The sequence below is a fragment of the Melospiza georgiana genome, chromosome 6 (genome assembly GCF_028018845.1).
Source record: "Melospiza georgiana isolate bMelGeo1 chromosome 6, bMelGeo1.pri, whole genome shotgun sequence".
Taxonomy (NCBI): domain Eukaryota; kingdom Metazoa; phylum Chordata; class Aves; order Passeriformes; family Passerellidae; genus Melospiza; species Melospiza georgiana.
Genome location: NC_080435.1, coordinates 12,259,262 through 12,280,669, shown reverse-complemented (window position 1 = coordinate 12,280,669; position 21,408 = coordinate 12,259,262). Strand labels below are relative to the sequence as shown.

Sequence of the window (21,408 nt, the reverse complement as noted above, 5' to 3'; positions counted from 1 at the left end):
ACTGCAGCATTATATTCTTGTGAAAGAAATATTACTATTCTTTTGTAAGGGACTTGCTGGGAGAAACAGTTTGGGTGTTTGACGTCTTTCAAACAAAAACATTTATTCTTACCTGTAACTGGAGATAGGAATGACATGAACACCTGAAGAAAAGAAACTTTTATTTGTAATTATTTTATGTATTATTAATTTTAAAAAAGCCAAATGACCGAACAAAAATAGTGACTTATTGATGTTAAAATGGGAAGCTACATGTATTTTCATAAGGCATATAAATGCTGTGGCACATCCAGCATTACCAGATATTGTTGCATATTTTGAATATTATTTCTGTTTTTTTTTTTGTTCAGTGCACAGTTCTGTTTAGATGCATTTGCAACTATAAAAGCATCACACTTAATACCTACATTTGTGTTTTCAAAAATAAACCAACCAGACGGAAAATGAAACAAAGACAGAAACCAACTACAGCTGGGTTTTCTAGTTTCAAATTGGAATTTGTTTGAACTTGACAATTTGCTCTCCACCTGTGTGTGCTGTGCTTCCTCCTTACATAGTGAGCAGTTCAGGAAGGTAAGCAAGCAGCATAGAAACAATCAGTTTTATTTCAATACAATTATTTTTAACCTGATCAGAATCTCACTCTAATGTCTTCAAGAAAAAGGGCAAAGGAAGGAAACATTCATATATAGTGTGACAAACTGTAAGGAAGTGAGCTGGTCACAAAGATTTTTCTAAATTTAATATAGATATTAATAAATTTCATTATCTTCAACTTTCAAGAAAGCAACTGTTCCACCTGATCACATCTTTATTATCTGTATGACTGTTCCTTCTGGAGGGAGAATGCTTGAAGTCGGAACACTGAAATTTTGATGTGGCATCACTACAGAAAAAAGAAAGTGTACACAATTTGATGGCAGACAAGGGCGAATCCACATGTTCAGCTTCTTTTGGGAGATTTAACTCCTTGTAGTTTTAACTGTTCATTAACACATTCCCTATTAACTAGAAGACATGTTTAAATCACTGCTAAAATAAACTGAACAGTTCACTGCTACTGTTCCTAACTGGATTTAACAGCAATGGATTCATAAGCCCTGAATTTCAAGTGACTACAGCAAGGGAGCTGGCAAGAAGATACAAAAGATATTAAACATTGTTCCAGGTAGTGGTAATTGTGAAATTTTATTTCAGTTTTTGAAGTCACAGAAGAAAGTAGAAAATAGAGACAAAGAGTTGGGTGTAAATAACCAACAACAGATGTAAAGTAACTAAACAAAATAAAAAATAATCTGCTACTTTAAATTAATACATTTTACATGAGAAAACAATTGGTACAAAGGCTGAACTAGAACCATGATTTTCAAGGTCAGGCACACACTTCCCTAGTCCCTCAAAAGCTTTAAGCCTTAAAAGAATATTCAGTTGGGAACAGTATTAATCCCAAACAATGGCACTCTGTAAAAGGACTCCATGCTTTCCAAACTTCTGCCATGAAACAGCTGAAATAATAAATTTGAAAAATGCTCACTCAAGGTATATTCCACCAATTCTACACTGCCATTTCACAAAGAGAAAAAATTATTATCATCCAACCTGGCTTTTAGCCACCTCCTCAACCCTAAGAAGTTTGATCTCCTAAATAATTAATTGAGAATCAATGATTCAAGGTTTTAGTATCAAATTAGCAGTTTTACTGGAATATGAACATTTAACTTTACAATAAAATACACTGTACTAGAAGGTTCATTCAAATCTAGGTAATTTCAGTTACATTCCTATGGCTTTGAGCAAAAAAAACCCAAGCAGTTTTACTGTATGTACACAATATTGAACATCAAGATTTAAATTATTTATTAATAACCTACATTCACTGTGGATTTCTAAGATTTACATCCAAAAAGCATATTTTATTTACATGCTGCTGATATTTTAAAGAAAAAGAAATAAAATATTATCTGTTCAGGAACTACATCTATTCCAAAATTTAAAAAGATACATTTAACACCACAAAACATTTGAAACATTTACAATAAAAAACACCTTTCTGTGCCAATCATACTTACTCCCCAAGAATGCAAAATTGCACTAACTACAATTAGACTAGAAACACTTAAGACCTGAGAGTCAAATCTAAACCTTTTTTTTTTTTAAAGAAAACCCTAAAAGCTAATATGTTAATTTAAACACAGACTGGTCAGTGGTCAATTGAAAAAAAAAAGCCAACACCAAAAACAGCCCCCAAAACCCCCAGTGCATTATTTCTGCAGCTCCAAAAATAGATCACTATAAAATTGTTGCAGTATCTTGGTAAGTGCCAGGCCTGCCAGATGTAGTAAGGCTTATTTCCAAGTGTCCTTTCCCACACACCCTAATCAAATAATGAGTGCCTTTGATCAGTTCCTGTGAGGGTTCCCACATTTATGTAAGCATGCAGTTGCTAAAGTATGCATCTTGGATTTTTGAGGGTTCCCACCCCAAGCATACATACACAGGTGTTTTAATAGCTAGATCAGAGTAAAAAAAAGCATGAAGAGGCATAGAAAGTTAGAGATACTGGCCAGAAAACATTCAAAGTCTAATGAGAAGTTTTATATCCACCCCAAGGGTCTTTTAAACTCAGCAGAGCTCAGGAGCATCATTCACTGTATCAGTAACCATCATGTACCTTATATAAAATAATAACAATAAAAAAATGGCTGTGCTAACAAGTACACTTTACTGCACTGCAGGATGTGAAAAGGTACCACACCTATAAAGCCCAGGGAAGAGAAGCATCATGCAAAAAATTACTCCATTTAGTAGCAGCCATTTTATTTCTGCACTTGGAAACACCAAGCTCCTTTCTGAGCGAAAAAGCTTCCCCTCCCTTCCTGTATCCTTCAGGAACTGCTTGGCCAAGAGCACCTCCCAGGAGAGGCTGAGAAGGCCATGACTTTCCCACTCTGGAGCTGCTTCCCATGGCTTCAGCAGTTTGCCCTTCTCATGCAGGTGGCTGCCAAGGCAGCAGTGGTGCCTCCAGGCAAACTGCAATCCATCAGCCCCCACGGGCAGCCCTGCTTTGCAGGATTTCCAATAGGTTACATTCAACTCAATTAACACTTCCCAGGGCCCAGAAACCCGAGTGACCACCAATTCCACTCACCAAAACAAACACATGAATATCTGTTAATCCCAAACAAAGTTAGTCCTGCCCTTCCTAAGGACCCACCTTTGCTATTTGAGACAGAAGCATTTCGTTAGAATTTTAAACCTGACTGCATCATTTGGCAACATATTCACGTCTGCTTATGCCACTCCATCCTAATTTGTAATTTGAAAACCAGATCTGCATTACTACAACCTTCCCTCTTTCACCACTGAAACAACTCCCAGCATATGCCTTTTTCCTGGCCTAAGGATCTTTGTTTTTCTAAGGCACTTGCATGAACAAGTACACAGGTCCATTTATTTATACAGAAATAAAATCAGTGTCACAAACAGGCTTGCAAGCAGTAAGAAAAATGTGATACCTGCTAATGAGGGGACACATTGTACTATCCAATAGCTGGGTCTCTGTTTTTTTTTTTTTTTTTTTTTTTTCTTTTCAGAAACCGTAACACTTCTACAACTTAGTGTGTTAAGGTGGTTACAGCAGGGATTTTTTGGTATGTTTTACAGAATTTACCTCTAAAAAGAAACCAAGGGAGGCAAATGGCCACAAGTTTTGTCACTCATTTACATAAAGCAGCAGATACATTGAAGAACATTCTGCTATTAATACATAGCGAATCTAACCTTTTCTAGTATATAAGTCGGTGTGTTTTATCCCTTTGATTCTGGAAACAAGTAAACTAATTTAAAGTTAAAAAAAAAGAAAAGATAAAGCATATACAAATTAAGAGAAAACTGCAGAAGTTAGAATATACATGACTTCGTGCATTGATACTATGCTTCCTCCCCAGAAACAGAAGATTTTAGAAGTCATCCTTTGTTGAAATAAGCTCTCCCACACTACTGACAAAAAAAAACCCCAAAACAAACCACAACAAAAAAGACACATTTAATATACTGCTAAGGTTTTAATAGGTGATCAAGAAGGTGCTGACTCAGTTTCTTCTCCAGCTACTCTTCAACAAACCTTGCTCTTGTTCACTGTGCAGCAGAGTCCTCATCCCACCAAGAGGAGATTGCTTGGCATCAAGCAAGCAGATCACTTGGTACAGTTTTTACTGAGGTTAAATAAAGCCATGATGTCAACCAGTGCTTTCTTGATGTTCATTCCAAAGCGATGAGAATCCTTTAAAAACAAACAAACAAAACCAAAAACCAAATACTTGTACTGTCCATTAACAGATATTTTTCAGGCAAAAGAAGAAACTTGCTAATATTTTGTAGTTTTGGAGCTTCTGGAATTCAGGCATCTATTTTACCATACAATGGGAATTTTAATAAGAGAACTTTTAATGTCATACAGATTAATCCAGGTTTATGCTACTACTGACCAATGAGTTCTTCATTATGCATTTACTTTCCTACAGTCAGAAATAAGATCATATCCTCTTGAAATCAGATGCACGCATAGCTTTCTGCTACTTTAAAATTTGGGTTTTGATATTGTTTCTCCTACAAGATTTTGCAAAAGCTCATTTTCAGAAAGGAGTGTTCAGTGAGTGGATGACTGATGACCAAGAAGTACTGAAAGAGCAGAAAAATTATTTTTATTTGAGCTCCTATCAGAAATGCTGAATCATTTGCCATTGAAAAAAGAATTAGAAATGCAAGTAACAACTTTCTAAGTGTAAACAAAACAGGAACTTGTTCTGTTTATTCTAAGCATTAGATGGATGGTACAAGAAAGAAATTAAGATTACAAATGTAAATTATTAGCTACATTACAGGATCAACTACAATGACCTACTAATGTCAAGGGCACACACACAAAATGGCTGCCTTTTCTGTATGGACCTTTGACTCGATTGATAAGTAAAAAGAACAGAGTGAAATTTAAAGGACAAGCTAACAGGCATCTGAAGAACAATTTCAACTATGAAAAAAACAGTTGTATTTCCTAATCCTTAATGATTAACCAGAAGCACCATGATCTCCTGGACAAGTTAAGGTCAAAAGAGGAAAACTAGGTCAGCTATGTAACCCTGAATGAACTTGGCATATTCAGTAAGGTCATAAAAATATAAAGGGGAAGGATGAATTGAACTCAAAGCACAATGCACTCAAAGCTCAAAGTCCTCCACAACAGAAGCATATTCAACATATGACACATCTACTATCCTCTAATAATGGGTGTTATTCTAATAAATTTTTGATTAGTTATGTCTCTTAAGCACAGATTACAATTTATGGGTCAGCTTTGTTCAGCATTATTTAAACCAGGAAGGCTGAAATAGCATACATTTTATTCTGTCTTTACAGCTGCACCCTGAGACAAACCAAAACTGTAATAAGAAAAACCAAGATAAGCCCATCTTTCTGTTTAGGAGACACATGTGATCATTTCACCTGAGCTGCAGAGAATTACACATGTGTAAAGATGATCCTGGGCCACGTATTTTCCTTATGCTTCAAAGCATAAGTGAAATAGAATATGGTATCCTTGGTTTATGAAACTATTAAATTTATACAACTGGAGGCAAAAAACTCCAACAAAGCAGCATATATTGAGAAATAAAACCTACATTATTTATATTTTAGACAATGAGTAGAATAGTTCTATAAGCACAAAGCAGAACAGATTTATGAAACCATAAGAAAGGACTGACTCTTACCGTCTCAGAACAAGATATTTTGCTGGAGACATGGAAATGGATGAAATCTTCACCCAAGATCATGTAAGAAACACCATAGCCATCATCAGCCACCTAGGGGAAGACAGAAGAGAAAAACACCTTCTAAACTTTTTCTTTCTCCTTCATTCTCAATCAACTTAAGTACAATTAAGAAGTTGTTACATTTTTTAAGATCAGTTGCAATTTCCTCAAGTAAAATTTCAACTTCTATATTTAATGCAAAATTTCTGAAGATTGGCTCCACTTAAGGAGTAGTTCTAGTCTCATCTGAAGTGCATGGAATAATCACTTTCTGAATATTTATCTGTAATATTTCCCAGCTTTAATAGTTTGAAATAAAATACTTTTTCAGGTATTTTTTGGTAATAGAAAGGCAATAGAAAGTCCTGGTCCTTAGTAGCTATACATCTTCAATGCTTAAGCAGCAAGGAATAAATTAGTTCAGTTGTATACCTAACCAATCAGCCTCCTGGGGTCATTCTGCAGACGTAAACACAGTGTAAAAGCCTTGCATGATGAAAAGTTGCCAAACGCAAGTTTTTTTCTGCCTCTACAGCAAACATGTGATTCTGAACACCTGTATCACGAGGTCTGGTCCAATTTCAACATCTACTGTGCCAAGTTTCAGTCTGATGTTTTATTCCAACTATGCCAGGTAAACACAGATTATCCTGATGTCACCCCTGCTCATGTCTTTCCTAACTCAAAGGATCTCAACCTTCCATGTCCTTGCTGCCACTGCTGCTAAGCAGTCTGACAGTCTTCTCACTCTTCTCACTGTTAGTGCTACAAAGATAAACTCCACTGAATGTTTAAAAAAACCTTTCAAAACCAACAAAAAACACATGCATAGAAAGCTGATGTACTGAATCTCTGGGCTAATTCAGCAAACCAAAGCATAGTTTTTGTAAACAAAAACAAAGGAAAACAGTGTTAGAATTCCTACAGCCAAAACCCTTTTCTATTGCCTTTTGGGCATTCAGAATACTGATTTCAAAATGGCTTGAGGAAGTCAGAATCTCAAGAATGAGCCATAGCTAGGCCTTCTTGATACTGCAAGTCGAATTCATTCCAACTTCAAAAACTACTGAAAGCTGTATCAGAAACATGAGTAAATAAACATCAACCATTTAACACACCCCACCTCCCATTCCCCATCTTCCAGCTTGACAAACCAGCCAAAATACACTGGACTTGTCACCCTAATTTCTGTGGGGCAAAGAGCAGTCCTGTGATACCTCTCACTGTTCCTTCAATAGAAATGCTTTTTGAAAACAGATTAATCTATTATAATAGCCCCAAAAAGGCTGCCGAAAAGGTTTTGTTGACACCAATATTCTCATCAATGGCCAAGCTCAAATACCAATAAAATATCACAGCAAATAAGCAGCTTGTCAAATCTCTAGCAATACACTGGTTTCTTGAAAGTCTACAGAAGCCATAGAACATGGCTGTATTCTTGACTTGGCCACAATTCACACTTAGGAGGGCAAGCAGAACAATGTGAGCAGCTTGATCTGGAGGAATGTATGAACACATTTATTCATCAAGCAGGAAATATAAGAACAAGTGACGTATAAGTACTTTTACAAATCCCAACCTTAAAATCTAGTTTAAGTAACATTGCATTTGTCACTGTAACAACAGTCTAATCTACAGAAGATCTGGGCACAGGCAATGTGGTAAGAACCCCAATTTCCTAAGTTCTCTTTGCTGTGGAGCCCTGTACCTCATTTTATAACTGTGCATTTCCTTAAGAATAATCCCTTCTTGTAGTGGGATACCAGAAAAGGATGATGCAGACTTTTCTAAACACAGCCACATCATGGGAAAGTATTAAGTACATGCATTTAAAAGCATGAGCTGCACCTTTGATATGCAACAATGAGGGATTACAGATCTGAAATTTTTTGACTGGTGTCTTGAATGTAAAACTCTTTTCTAGTGGATACTTGTATTTAGGAAACATACTGGTCCAAACCCTCCACCAGAGGACAGCATCTCCGGGTTCTTCTTCAGATCAATGTACTGCTGGGGTGTCTGACTCGTTGACAGCCTCCAAGGCTCTGACAAAACCTGTATTAGATATGAAAGAGATGCAAACAAATAGAAAACACTGGTTAAGAACTTCCAACTTTCTCAAAAACTAGTCAGGATAGCATTATAACAAGTGCAGTATTGCTTTATAAACTGTTAGAAAACACTTTATAAAGCAATATTAAGGTTAACTCCCATTTCAATGGAATGAAAAACTAAGAAGCTTAAATGAAACAGTTAAACTAGTCCTGATACAGAAATCATTCTCATATGAGGAAGTGATGTCAATTCCTCAAAGAGAATAAAACAGAATTTCAACAGAAATGCTACTTCAAACAAGATCACCTGGTCTACAGCCTTGTAACTTACACACAAAAGGTCTTGTTTTAACAAGACCATAATTAGTCATATTCAAATCCCAGGAAGATCCTACATCAAGATAGAAGCTTGTAAAATCTCTAACAACACATCTTGAAAGTTTGTGGAAACTGTAGAAAGTTGTTTTATTCTTGACTTAGCCACTTTTAGGAGAGCAAGCAGACAAACGTGAATAGCTTAATTTTGAGGCAAGGTGGAACACATTTTTTATTAATCAGAAAAAAGGAACAAGTGTAATTACTTTTATAAAATCCAACCTTAAAATCTAGTTTAATTAATAATTTGTCAGAATAATTTGCAACGACATTAATGCCATATACAGCTCCTTTAACTCTTAGTAACTTAAAAGGAATTGAATTTGTCAGTTCCACAAGAAAATTCTCAGAGAAAACACACAGCCTCTTCTGTACACCCTTGAAAATACACAAAGCAAAAAAAAAAATTTTTCAATAGTGACTATATATTTCCTGCAATTCTAAGCAACATGCATTATGCTAAAAAGCTCACTGAAAGCATTCTTTTAGGTCTATCAACAAATGCATACATAAAGGAAAATGAAACTAACTCAACAATCTATCAGCAGATGTTAAACAGCACTAGCTGCAATTTTACCTTTTTTCTTAGGGAAACCAGAGCTGCACAAGTCTCTTGAGCAGATCCCACAAAACGCTAACTCACCAAAGGACTATTTATGGCAATGAAGAGTCACCAGTAAAGGTCACCTACTTCCTTGAGGAAAGGAGAATCTACAGCGAGGTACTTGGACACGACGTAGAGGCAGAAGAGGTGGCGGTCGATGCCCGCCCCCGTCATGGCGAGGCGGTACAAGTGCTGGTGCTTGTCAGCTGCCTGCCGGAAAAGCTTCAGCGTATTTTCCCTCTGACAAACAAAAAAAGATTAAGAAAACTCAGTTAAGTGAACTACATCAAGGATGAAGGTGCAGAAACTAAGTTACAGCAATGACTCTCAAGCCTGGAGCACTTCAAGGTCAAGTACAAGACAACTGATCTCAAATAGTATCCCCTGGCTTTTCAACCTCAGGTATATAATTTCAGCTATTAGCAAGTGTCTGCTGTTACCTACTGTAAACAGCATAATGAAAACTAATCTGTATTTTAAGTGTTATCTAACCTACAATCAAACATGACTACAGCTCAAGCTTACTACATTATTTACAGCTTCTACAGATACTGGTATTAAAGAGTTACAGAGAGCAAATCCCAACGTGATTTAAGAAAACAAACTGCCAGAGCTATTTTAGAAGGCAAACTGCCAACACTGAAGGTACAGAGGTCCATGAATGCTAGTCGTCAAAATCAACATATAAGAGCAACCACTTCCTTCCTGGGAATTATTCTTGCTTCCCTGTCAGAAAGGAAAGCTTAACTGGTATGAGATTAGTTGTTCTACAAATCTATTTTTGAGTTTTACAAATCACAAAAATTTTACATGTAATCACAGTTTTCTGGAGTTCAGAAGCAGGTAAATAAGAGTATATTTGGGTAAGTTCTGCCATTCTTTTTTGGTAGGGCCCAGAATTTCTGCTTTTTTAACAGAAAACATGGACAATTACCTTAAGCAGTTCTTCCTTCCGAAAAAAACCCACATCACACTAAATGCTTAAAAACTATTTGGGGACTTACGTGGTTGTCTAGTGGTAACTCATGTGCCTTATGAATTATCACAGAATCATAGGTTGGCTGAGTTAGAAGGGACCTTTAAGATCATCTCATTCCAACCTCCCAGCCATGGGCAGGGATACCTTCCACCAGGCCAGGTTGCTCAGAGCCCCATCCAGCCTGGCCTTGAACACTGCCAGGAATGGGGCATCCACTGCTTCTCTGAGCAGCCTGTCCCAGTGCCTCACCACCCTCACAGTGTAGAATTTATTCCTAATACCCAATCCAAATCCACCCTCCCAATTTTACAGGGCGCCAACACCATGAACTTACACTTTCAGTGGGGTCTTCCATGGCTTTGACAAAACGACAGGACTCCACCGTGCACGAGCGAACCGTTTCGGTCCTGCCCTCTCGGAACAGGCGTGTCATGGATGCTTCATATGTTAGAGAAAACTTTCCCATGTCCTTGGAAAAGGGAAAAATAAGAACTTAAAGGTTTAGACAGACTTGGCCCCTCTTTCTTAATCAACATTCCAAGCAAAGCACACAGGCTATGAAATCACTGCACAAATTAAACTCAACATTTGGTTTTCAGTAGCCCACCATTAGCCCCCCTTACCCAAAGATAATAAAGGCAAAAATAAGAATAGTAGCAGGATTTGATAAACAATAACAGAACAACCAGATTAGCAAGGAGTACTCTCTGCATTTCATATTCAACCCTCTTCAGTTTAAAAGAGAGGCTGAATGTTGCTACATTGGTCTTTTCTGACAGCACAATACAGAAAAAGAGAACTAACAGAAGAAAATATAGATAGGGATTTCTGTTAATCCTCTTAGGGAGTGTCCATGACTACTGCATCCTGTGTGACTCTAATCTGAAAGGTAAATTTGACATTGTTTATGTGTTTATGAACACAGCTACTAGAAGTTTCATAACTTCCTTCTAGTACAAAATGCCAAGGGGTACATCAACTAAGCAGAAGAGAAAAATTCAGAAATGTATCAATATGTGAGCCATGGTAGAACTGATGTTCAACTAGTAATCTGCTTAGGGTTTGTATCAATTTGCACTGAATGTCTTTGACAACCTTGTACAAGGAAGATTACCCTACACAGTCACATGTTCAGTCACACACACGTTACACCCTGCCTAGGGAGCTTCCCCAGGGCAGAAACATTCTGTTCTTACCCGGTAGTGAGCGAGCTGCAGGGCAAGCTGCACAAAGGCATCAGGGCTGGTTTTCACTTTCTTTATTAGTCCTTTCCCAAAACCATCAAAACAAAATGAACAGAAGTCCACATCATCTGCTAGAGCTACAGCAGTGCTCAGAGACTTCTCAATCACTTCTTGGCACTTAAATAAACAAACAAACAAACACCTGTATGTATACAAGCATGCATTCATGGCATTTGAGAGACCTATTGAAAAAGTACAAGTATTTTTAACTGTTAAACAGGAAATGCTTGCCTTTATGCATGCCAGGAACATCATTACCTAAGTAATTTCCCTTTAGAGAAAGAAAAGACGCTATCTTTGCTAGAAAGTTAAAATTCAAAAAGGTAATAAAAATGTTTTAAGCCAGTACACATCCAAAAATAACTCATAAAACCCACCAGCATTAAAACTGTTCAGATCAGGAGAATATAAAAGAATGGCCTACAGTTACAGAATGGCATTAGCAGTATGCCTTACAAGCTCCCATACAGGCTTAATTAAATAAATCACCAGCCATTAGCTTTTTATTCAAAATTAAAATCCAAATAGGTGGTGGCAGTTTTTCTAGAAACTTGAGCAAAAAAAAACAACAATCAACTTAGAAAATTCAAATCTTATTAGATGAACTATGAACACAAAAAACCCCAGCTATTCTAAAGGAACTATTAGACAAGAGTATTTGTTGTGAAAACACTAATGAAACCTCAGCAAGCAAATGTTTATTTTAATACAGTCACTATTTAAAAGAGGTGGCCATTTATTTTTGACATATTGCCAACCAAGAAAACTTCTAGTAAAACGCTGGCATTTCCCAGTCAGAATTTTTAAAGATTAACATCAAAACCTCCTGATTTTGTAAGCAAACTGAGTAATGACTACACACAAAGTACACAACCTACAGGACCAAAAGGAATTTAGAACTGATTTATAGGTTTATCAATAATTACATAAATTATTTGACCACTGGGGAAAAGAGGCATTTCTTCCTCATACCACTAAATCTCCTGTACTTACTTCTTCTGGAATTTCCCATTGCAGTTTGGTAGGAATGGGAATATTGGGATTGGGATCTCCTCTGCAATGTCCATCTACTGAATAGCACAGTTCAAGATACTCAGTTGCCATCACATTCTGCAAAGAATGACACTTCTTCAGAATTGCAACACATTACTTACTGCCATGGAATTAGGATTTCATTGTGAAAGCAATATAACCTATTTTCACTACACAGCAAAATAAAACACACAATCCATTTCCAAATACTGAAAACAACTGCAATGAAGCTCCCATTTTTACAAGAGGAACACCAGATGTGCACCAAACACTTATTTAATTACGCTGGTGCATTTTGCTAGATGCTACTGGTTTAATAAAAACCTTTTCAATTCAAAACCCACCTCAAACGAAGTAGAAGCAAAAAACCTGAACTCAGACTTCACTATCTTTGTTCAATTTAGATTCTAGAGAATTTCTTCAAGTTTGTTATTTGTCAAAACTAATTCATCGAGCAGTAATTTATTTCAGAGTAAGTGCAAATCCTGCAAGAACTCAATTATTTTTAAGATTTGTATCCCTTTCAAAATTGCAGTTTATTTTATAAGTGCACTAGAGGTCCTGGGTGGAAAGACGCATGTTCCAAGATGAACAACACAACTTGAACAGACATAAAAGGCTTTGTCTTATAAGATATCAAGCATCCTCAATGTTAAAAAAAAAAAATCAAGAATCAACAAACCCACATACAAACACAAAGAACTACCAAAAGATTTGAATCTGCTCAATATGGAAAGATAAAGCTTGATGATCGTCAATGATTTATTTCTAATCTCTTATTTTAATTTCATTTTCTTTTCATGTTCTCATTTCACTTACTGGTCAGAACATGACAACTATGAAATAAAGCTTAATCCATTCAATTCTAAAAATAGACAATCTGTAAAGAGCTAACAACAGACAACTTTCTAGAAAATGAAATCTTGTTTCGGTAATCTTAATTCTTAGCAGAAAATGTATCAATTAATATTAAGTACAGATATATGAATTAAGCATATAATATCATTCATTAAAAGTAAAAAAAGTATCCCTCTTTCACTGAGATAGTCTACACAGCATTGTCATGTCACTCTCAAATCAGTCTGGCCTTCTTTCTTCCCTGGATGGAGAATGCAATGAGGCTTTTTTTTTTGTTCTTATACACATGGAAGCACTTCTATAACAAAACTCAGAAATTACTTGGGGGGCCAATTACACTCAAGACCCATTTGCACAAATACATACAAAATCAAAATTAAATAACATTTTGGAAATAGTTTTAATTCATTTGAGTCACATAACTGTTTGTAGGTTTAAGCTTCAAAATGAACAAAAGAAAAAAAAATCAAATAGGATTTCAAGAATTAAACTAAGCATATAATGAATGCAAAGCAAAATAAATTTACTGTATTCATTGCAAATAAATACAAGAGATAATGTCAACAGCATATCAGTCTGCATCTTGGCAAACAATGCTTAGATAAAAAGTAAAACTGTGTATAACTTTTTACATTTTAAAAGTAAGCATTTTATAGCACAAGAAAACTTAAGAGCTTTAGGAAAATGTACATACAAAAATTACAATGCCATATCAAAGAGGCAATAATCTGTGGATTTAAAACATTAAAGAAAAGGTAGCTGGGGAGGTGTATCACTATTCTGTGAAGACATCAAAGCTCACTAAAATGCTGGCCTTCAAAAACCAGCAGCTTCTTAAGTGAGGGTTTGGGATCTTTTTGAAATGCTACAGTTGCTGTAGCCATAGGCCCCAGGTCACTCCTCAGCAACGTGAATGCAAGGGACTGAAAGGCACTGCTGACCTTCAGGGCTGCTGCAAGCCCCTGCACATTATCTTCTGCATCAGCTCTTTGTGCCAAGCACCTACCTCCCACAGGTGTCCAACAATAGGAGCATCTGCCCAGGAGTGCTCTGCATTCAGGCCCATTCTGCCATTTTTGAATATTATAAGAGTGAATGACTTATCAAACCACCTACAAAAGAAATCAAGATTTCTTTACGGTTTTGTACATTTCAAAAGCATTTTTGTATTGTAACCTCCTCTCTCTCTAAAATTCATATTCAAATCCACTAGAACCTATCCTTTTTAATATAAGGACATTTAAATAAATAGAAGTTTGAACCTCATGAAGTTCAACAAGGTTAACTACAGGGCCCTGCACTGGGGTCAAGACAATGCTCACTTCAACAGACTGATGGATGAATGATTTGGCAGCTCTGCAGAGAAGGACTTGGGGATGAAAAGTTCATCATGAGCTGGCAAGGGGCACTTGGAGCCCAGAAAGCCAATGCTGTCCTGGGCTGCCTAAGAAGCAGCATGGCCAGAAGGGTGAGGGAGGGCATTCTGCCTCTTTACTCCCCTCTGATGGGATCCCACCTAGAGAGCTGTGTCCAGCCCTCGGGTTCTCAGCACAAGAAGGACATAGGACTGTTAGCTGGGTCAGAGGAGAGTCATGAAAATATTCCAGCAGGAGTGCTGGAATACTTCTCCCATGAAGAAAGGGTGAGTTGGGCTTGTTGTTGAGTCTGGAAAAGGCTCTGGGAACACCTTGCAGCCCTTCAATTTATAAAGGGAGCTTATAAAAAAAGCTGAGAAAGGCTTTTTGTCATGGCTCATAGTGACAGGACACAGGGCAACAGATATAAACTGAAAGAGGGTAAATTTAGATATGGTATAATGGAGAAATATTTTTTACAGTGGGCTGGTGAGACACTGGAACAGATTGTCCAGAGAAGCTGTGGATGCCCTGTCATTGCAAATGTTCAAGGTCAGGTTGTACTGGGCTCTGAGCAATCTGATGCAGTGAAAGTTGTCCCTTTCTGTTGCAAAGGGGGGGGTGGAACTAGATGAAGGTCCCTACTAACCCAAACCCTTCTGTGATTCTGTGGAATATATCAACTTAAAAGTCATCATAAATTCATATTTATTAGCAAATTCTAAAAAAAAGGAAGGCATTTTCCACAGCGTCAATACTGCACCTGTCATAACATTTGCCATGTATCAATGATTTTGCATATGCATCCAGTGACTTCACTGGGTCCTCCTTCCTGTACCCCTGCTCCATGTCATCCAATGTCACAAAAAATGCTGCTTTCTCAATAGCATCTAAGGACTGCTTGTTCTTTCCACGGCTAAAATAAGCCTGACGAGCCTTAGCCCATGGTACTCTGTAAAAAAAAAAATTGGTTTATAGCCAGATTATATAAAATTGTCAATGTTTGATTACTGTTAAAATCACTATGAGACATTCCTCCTACTTCTGTGGAATTTGACACAGCTACTTCCTTTGCATTTAAACTCTGAGAGCTGTGAAAAGCTCTGACAATTCTTGTACAGTGGAATCCTAGGAACCAATTCAACTCATTATCACACACGTGCACAACTTCATCCTCAGAAATTCAACATTTCGGCACATGCAATACCTACAGCATGGATCATCTTCACTTAAAACCAAACAAAAGAAAGTGTCTGTTATAAGGAAGATGACAACAGTAAAAATAATAATCTGCATATAGGATTGTCACTGCAAAATTTTTTTAACTCCACACAATTACAAGTGACTGAAGCAGTGTTACACATCATCAATATACGTAATCAGTGACCAAGGTATAAACAACTGACTGCAGACTATTTTAAAATTCTAAAGCCAATATCCAATGATTATTTTATGCAATAATTTCTAAAAACTAAACTTATTTAAAAAGTAATAAGCACCATACCTATCTCCTGCAGTAAGAGCTGCAAGTTTCTCTTCACCAGGCTGAGGTTCTGAATCATCCTCAAGAATTCTCTGTATTTGCTGTTCGATTTCTCGGGGTCTCAACAGTCTGCCATCATGGTACAGCCACACTTTGAAGTAACGGCCCTTGTGGTACACAACAATGTGCTTGCTGTCTTTCACATGCTGGAGGGTATCTGGAATTGCAAACACAAAGCTGAAGTCTCAAAACACCAATGCACTAAATAACATCAGATGCCTATTGCATGCACTACAAGTTAATTTAGCACCCCATGGTATTTCATCACAAAGATGCCCCCATGAAACAGTCAAATACCCAGATCTGACAGTCATTTCCACATATAGCACCACCACTTTCTACACTGCAGGCCACTATCAAGCAACTAAATCTATATTCCTGTATCTGAAAAATGAGCATTAGCTGTGTAGCCTGGTGAAGAATATGCTAGATGAGTATCAGGAAAGGTATTTTTAAATCATTTGCAATTAGGTCCTAGACAATTCATGCAGAGTCTTAAGAAACTCAGAATTTATACCATCAGCTTTTGTTTACATTTGTCTTGGCAGATGCAGAGTGAATATTCCATATATGGCTAAAATGTGTAATGTTATGTGAAGCAGAAAATGAGGCCACATTTTTCCTGCATTTTACCATCTACTTGGCCTAACTGGGATAAGCTTAAATTTAGTCACAAAGGCTTCGTATCAAACCACAGGTGAAGTCGTTCACTCCATAGCATGTTTTGTCAAAAATCATCACTATTTAACTGCTGCTCAAGGGACCATACAATGCTCATCAAGATTTTCTCACCAATTAGTAGGAAAACAAGTTTTTCTCTTTTTTTTTTCTTTAGGAACTGTAATATACATAAAGTGAAATCAGGAGACAAGGAGTCAAGCTGCCCATGAGAATGTGTGAAAAATGTTTTTGGAACTCACTTAGACATATACAGAATGACACAATTGTTTTTCCTTTAGAAAAACAGAAACAAAGCAAAATGGAAAAAGTGTAATAGGAAATGTGAAAAGCCCAGGAGAAAAAGACAGTAATTGTTATATTGACTATAGTTTAATTTGAAAGACTTTAAACAGGAGAAACCGAGGAGAACCTCTAAGACATACAGGATGTATTTTCATCAGGTGCCAGCTAGAATGAGCCACTTCTACACTTTTGTACAAAACACATTTTAGACTGAAAGAAAACCAATGCTAAATGCAAACTGTTTATACCTTTTATTTTATTGAGAACAGGGAAGGGGCAAGGGTTGCACTCTCAGTACTTGAGTATTGCAGTAAGCTAAATAAGAGAGTAGCTCATAGGCCAAAATTGTCCAGGAGAGATTTAATAACCTGCTCGTCTATTTAAGCTACTGGTTATGACTCGGAGTAATGACACCAGGTATGTCCTTTCCTTCAGTTTGCAGATAAAGCTGTCTGAGGCATAGCTTGAAAAAAAATTCCTCAACAATCTAGCAAAAGCCAGCAGCAGAACTGAGAGCAAAGTCCTTATCTGACACATGCACCTACTGCTTTATCCACTATCCAATGCCACTCCTCCCCCTTATCCAGCTTCTTACAGCAAATGTCAGTCTCCAGCAGGGAAGAGTGGGCAGATCCCTGCATCTGCCTAGAAACACTTTGTTTTGAATTCTGTAGTTGAGTGGGAGTAACAAGTTTGAAGGCAGTTTGGAACATTAGAGCGAGTTACAGGCCTCACAGAAAGCAAAAAAAACCATCCTGTCTTCAAGTGGCAGCCCCTACGTGCATTTCCAACGGAGGTGAGTAAATAATAACTCCTGCTCATGTTTCACTGTGATGCTGCCACAATGATGCACTGTTGGGTAAACAGCTGAAATCAGTTCTAAGAGGCTCCTCAGAATATTATATGACCAGAGAAGCCTAGATACAGCTTTATCTTCTATAGAAAAACACACCAGCACAAGTCTCCACTAAAATCGACTGTGAAGCTCTCAAAGAGAAAGCAAATGAATAGTAAAGTTTTCTTCCACCTGATGATTACAAACGGTAAGTCCTTCTAGATGCAATCTGACCCCACTTGCAGTGACAAAACTTAGGAAAAACAATAAAAGACAACAAAAAAATGCCACTTTCAATATTAAGACCTCAAAAATCATCTTGATCTTGGAAAAATAAAAGAAAAGATTATTTATAAATTCAAAAACAGGACAGACAATATTATCTTGAAGTTGGTTTTTTAATTTAAGGAGAAATACCACTAAAAGGCTTCAAAATCTCCCTAAAATGAAAGGCATCTAGGAACTCTACAGCAATCCATTACATCCTGAGTCTTGGAACACAGTATTGATCTACACTTGTGTCAGTCAGATCTTTATCTGGAAAACCAGATTTTTAGTAGAAAAGACACCAAGTCCTGAATTCCATCAGGATGCTCATTCTCCTTGGCTGGCCCTGCTTACCTGATTCCTCTCCCGGGATACGGGAAGTGTTAAACATCCTTTCCCACTGAGCTGAGCAGAGTGGAACAGTGGATCCCATCAAAAGAATCTGTGAAGCAAACATACATTAAAACGTCATTTTGCATATACAATCAGAAAATTAAAAAGTAAAGAAAAAACCCCAAGATCTTGCTAAACAAAGGCTTGAGAAGAGTAAGATTTATAATACATTAATGCAGTGTTGAGTTTTTTTCCTCCCTGTTCATGGTCTTTCCTTAAACTACATGTGGAATACTCCACAGACATTCCAGAGCCATTATTTTTCCCCTTTTACCAAAAACTCACCCTCCATGTGGGAAGACTGAAGCTACCTAGCACCTGAAATTCTCCATGAGTGGCCTGGATGCAAAACTTAACACATGCAGCATGCATTACCCCTTAATTCATTCTTTTAAACTATTTATGGCTGTGCAGGAACAAAAGTTCACATTTCTCAGACTTGTAGTTCCATTCAATTAATCACATCCCTTCCATGATCTTGAAAAAAACTACTTAATTGTTTCCACAGTCTTTGTTTACTACAATACACAGGCACTGGATAGTACAGAAACTCAAATGGGATTTGCCTTTTTGCTACCAAGAAATTAGTGCAACACAGGATGTCACCATCATATTAGGCTGGCCCACTCTTGGTGTCAAGTGGCCTTCAGACCTCTATCCCAACCATCCTGTATTGTATCCATACAATTCTGTATTTTTGACAGTTGCTAGTTCCTGCCCATGTGCAATTCAAGCAATAGACAAGATGATATGGACCACAAAAATTCATCACAATATGACATTCCTCTCCTATTCTGAAAGCTGGTCAGCTTCTCACAGATTGTGCTGGAGAAAGATCAAAAACCATTTAAACTGATATACATACTGGCTTGATTTCTTGTCTGTCCAGTTTTTTCCGATAGAGCAGGATGGCGTGGATAACATTACCAGCTCTAGCTGCCTGCAGGGTTGTGGGATATAAAGAAAGGAAGTCCTGTAAAGTAGATAAGAATCATAAGTTAAAGATGACCAGGCTACCTTAAAGTAGTACTTCTCATCCACATACTTAAACGTTTATTCTGGACAATGTAGAAAAGGCTTTAAAATTTACGAAGTTTACAAGTGCGGTGAGCTGATGAAACTTTTCTTCAGTAGTCACAATCTCCTTAAAACATTATTAATTGTTTAAGTAGAAAAGACAGTGCTACATAAAACTTGATCCAAGACCATCATATTTCTTTTTTCCTTTTTATTTTCTATCTTTTACAATTTTACTTCCTGTATGTACACTTGCCAGCATGAGCACACACCTCCTTCAGCTGTGTTACCCATGAAGTTTTTTACATGGAGATTTTGGAAGATTACTCTTTACAGTAAGGACAAAACTGATTAAGTCATTATTGCATAAGATTGCCAAAGTGGCAGCTGTGCTAGGGCTGCTAAGACAGGAGTTTGTGTCACACACTTCAGTATGTGACATACTTGGAGGTACCTGAAGACACTGGATGCAGGTTATACCAGAAGAAAGAAAAACAAAGATTACATCCTCATGGCAATAGATTTCTAAGCAGAAAGACACCATGAAGTAAGATGCCTGCCAGAAATGTTACAGTTTCTATGCAACATAAGGTGCTTATGGGATTTATTTACCCACCATTGCAAAATAGTTGCTATTAACCATGATTGGTCCACGTCCTCTAAGGTAGATGTATTCTTCCCACCAATCACTAACCTGCAGCAGGAAGGAAAAACAAAATTAGTAAAATCTCATCATTTTCACAGTTTAAGTCCTCTATGTTGATGGCTGCATAAGACAACATTCCATGCAGAAATGGAAAGGAAACTGCTAGCACTTAAAAAGACAATAATCCCCGCCCTCCTTATTTCCATCAGATTTCAGGGAAAACAGGGAAAAAAAGGGTGAGAAAACTAAATCAAATTCAGCTCTATGTCTCTGATAAGGTTTCAAAGAAGTCATGTTCTCCACATAATATTTAAAATGTATCAGATCTCCTGAATGCTTTACAGCCTTTGCCAGGACAGGTTAGGCTACCTGGGTACAAGTACATTAGATAATATATCAAGAAGGAATTAACATTGCAGTTCTCACTAGGATGCTGAGGGATATTGGATATTTTTTTGGTAAGAAAAAAAAGAAAACATAGCTCAACAGCTGAACAGATACAGTTCTTTATTTTTATATGCCTTAGCTGCTCTATACTAAAAAACTCTTCTAAATCATTCTTCTAAACTACCTGGGTAGCCAGGTCCATTATTGAGTTATCAAACTCAACAAGCAAATAAGCAAACCCCAAAAGCAATCCTAACAGCAAAATTCTCCGGAATAATAAAACAAAAAATAAGCACACATTTTTTTTTCAAGTTTCATTCACCTTTGCTCACCATACTGTTTACCAAATCATACAAGTAATTTACATGCAAAGTCACATGCACTTTAAAAGAAATATTAAACAGTTTCAATTTCCTTCTTTTACATTTAAGAAATAATGCAGTTTAAGCCAAAAAGAGCACCAGGGAACAAATAATGTAATTTGAACAACTGAGCTTCCTATTTATCTACTTACATAATTGGTGGCCCACCAGGATTTTAGCTTCAAATACCACTGAAGCCTTGGTCCCAAATTAAAAGCAAAATCTTTGGCAAGACCCTCCATTCTTTTGAACTTTTCATCATCCATAAGTGGTCGAACTGACTCCAGATACTAGAACACAAGAAAAGAATCAGTGTTCCTGATTAGTGCAGGAACTAATACACAGCTTCTCACCATTCCTACACAAAGCACTTTAGCATTAAACAAAGATTATCCACTTTAAATCCATAAGGCTACAAGTACCATGTTTTTAAAATAAGAGTATATGTTCTTCTAAATGTCTGCTGCAAACTTCAAAAAATAAAATATTTCTTCAGACATTTGTGAGCAAAACACAAGTGGAAGAGGCAACTTTTCTAAATATTTTCCACTCCAAAGGGTAAGGCATGCTATTTCTTCAGTAGCAGACCGAGATTTTTCTTTTTCTCCTCTAAAGATCAAACCTTCAGTTTCTGTGACATACTGCCATATTTACCCACTTTGCTACAAGATTTTGTGTTATGAC

The 21,408-nt window shown here is 37.0% G+C and overlaps 1 protein-coding gene across 1 annotated transcript in view; it reads right to left on the bottom strand.

Moving 5' to 3' along the window:
• Window positions 1–1,162: 1,162 nt before the first annotated feature.
• The window catches only part of CPT1A (carnitine palmitoyltransferase 1A), a 39,132-nt gene continuing 18,886 nt past the window's right edge, over window positions 1,163–21,408 (bottom strand). The window contains exons 7-20 of the mRNA XM_058026803.1: window positions 20,877–21,014; window positions 19,946–20,023; window positions 19,178–19,285; window positions 18,274–18,361; window positions 15,816–16,011; window positions 15,075–15,263; window positions 13,963–14,068; window positions 12,060–12,176; window positions 11,019–11,183; window positions 10,157–10,291; window positions 8,931–9,083; window positions 7,761–7,865; window positions 5,769–5,861; window positions 1,163–4,282 (exon numbers count right to left, since the gene is read on the bottom strand). Of these exons, the coding sequence (XP_057882786.1) occupies window positions 4,196–4,282; window positions 5,769–5,861; window positions 7,761–7,865; window positions 8,931–9,083; window positions 10,157–10,291; window positions 11,019–11,183; window positions 12,060–12,176; window positions 13,963–14,068; window positions 15,075–15,263; window positions 15,816–16,011; window positions 18,274–18,361; window positions 19,178–19,285; window positions 19,946–20,023; window positions 20,877–21,014 (1,758 nt within the window). The 3' untranslated portion in view covers window positions 1,163–4,195. The remainder of the gene's footprint in view (window positions 4,283–5,768; window positions 5,862–7,760; window positions 7,866–8,930; window positions 9,084–10,156; window positions 10,292–11,018; window positions 11,184–12,059; window positions 12,177–13,962; window positions 14,069–15,074; window positions 15,264–15,815; window positions 16,012–18,273; window positions 18,362–19,177; window positions 19,286–19,945; window positions 20,024–20,876; window positions 21,015–21,408) is intronic.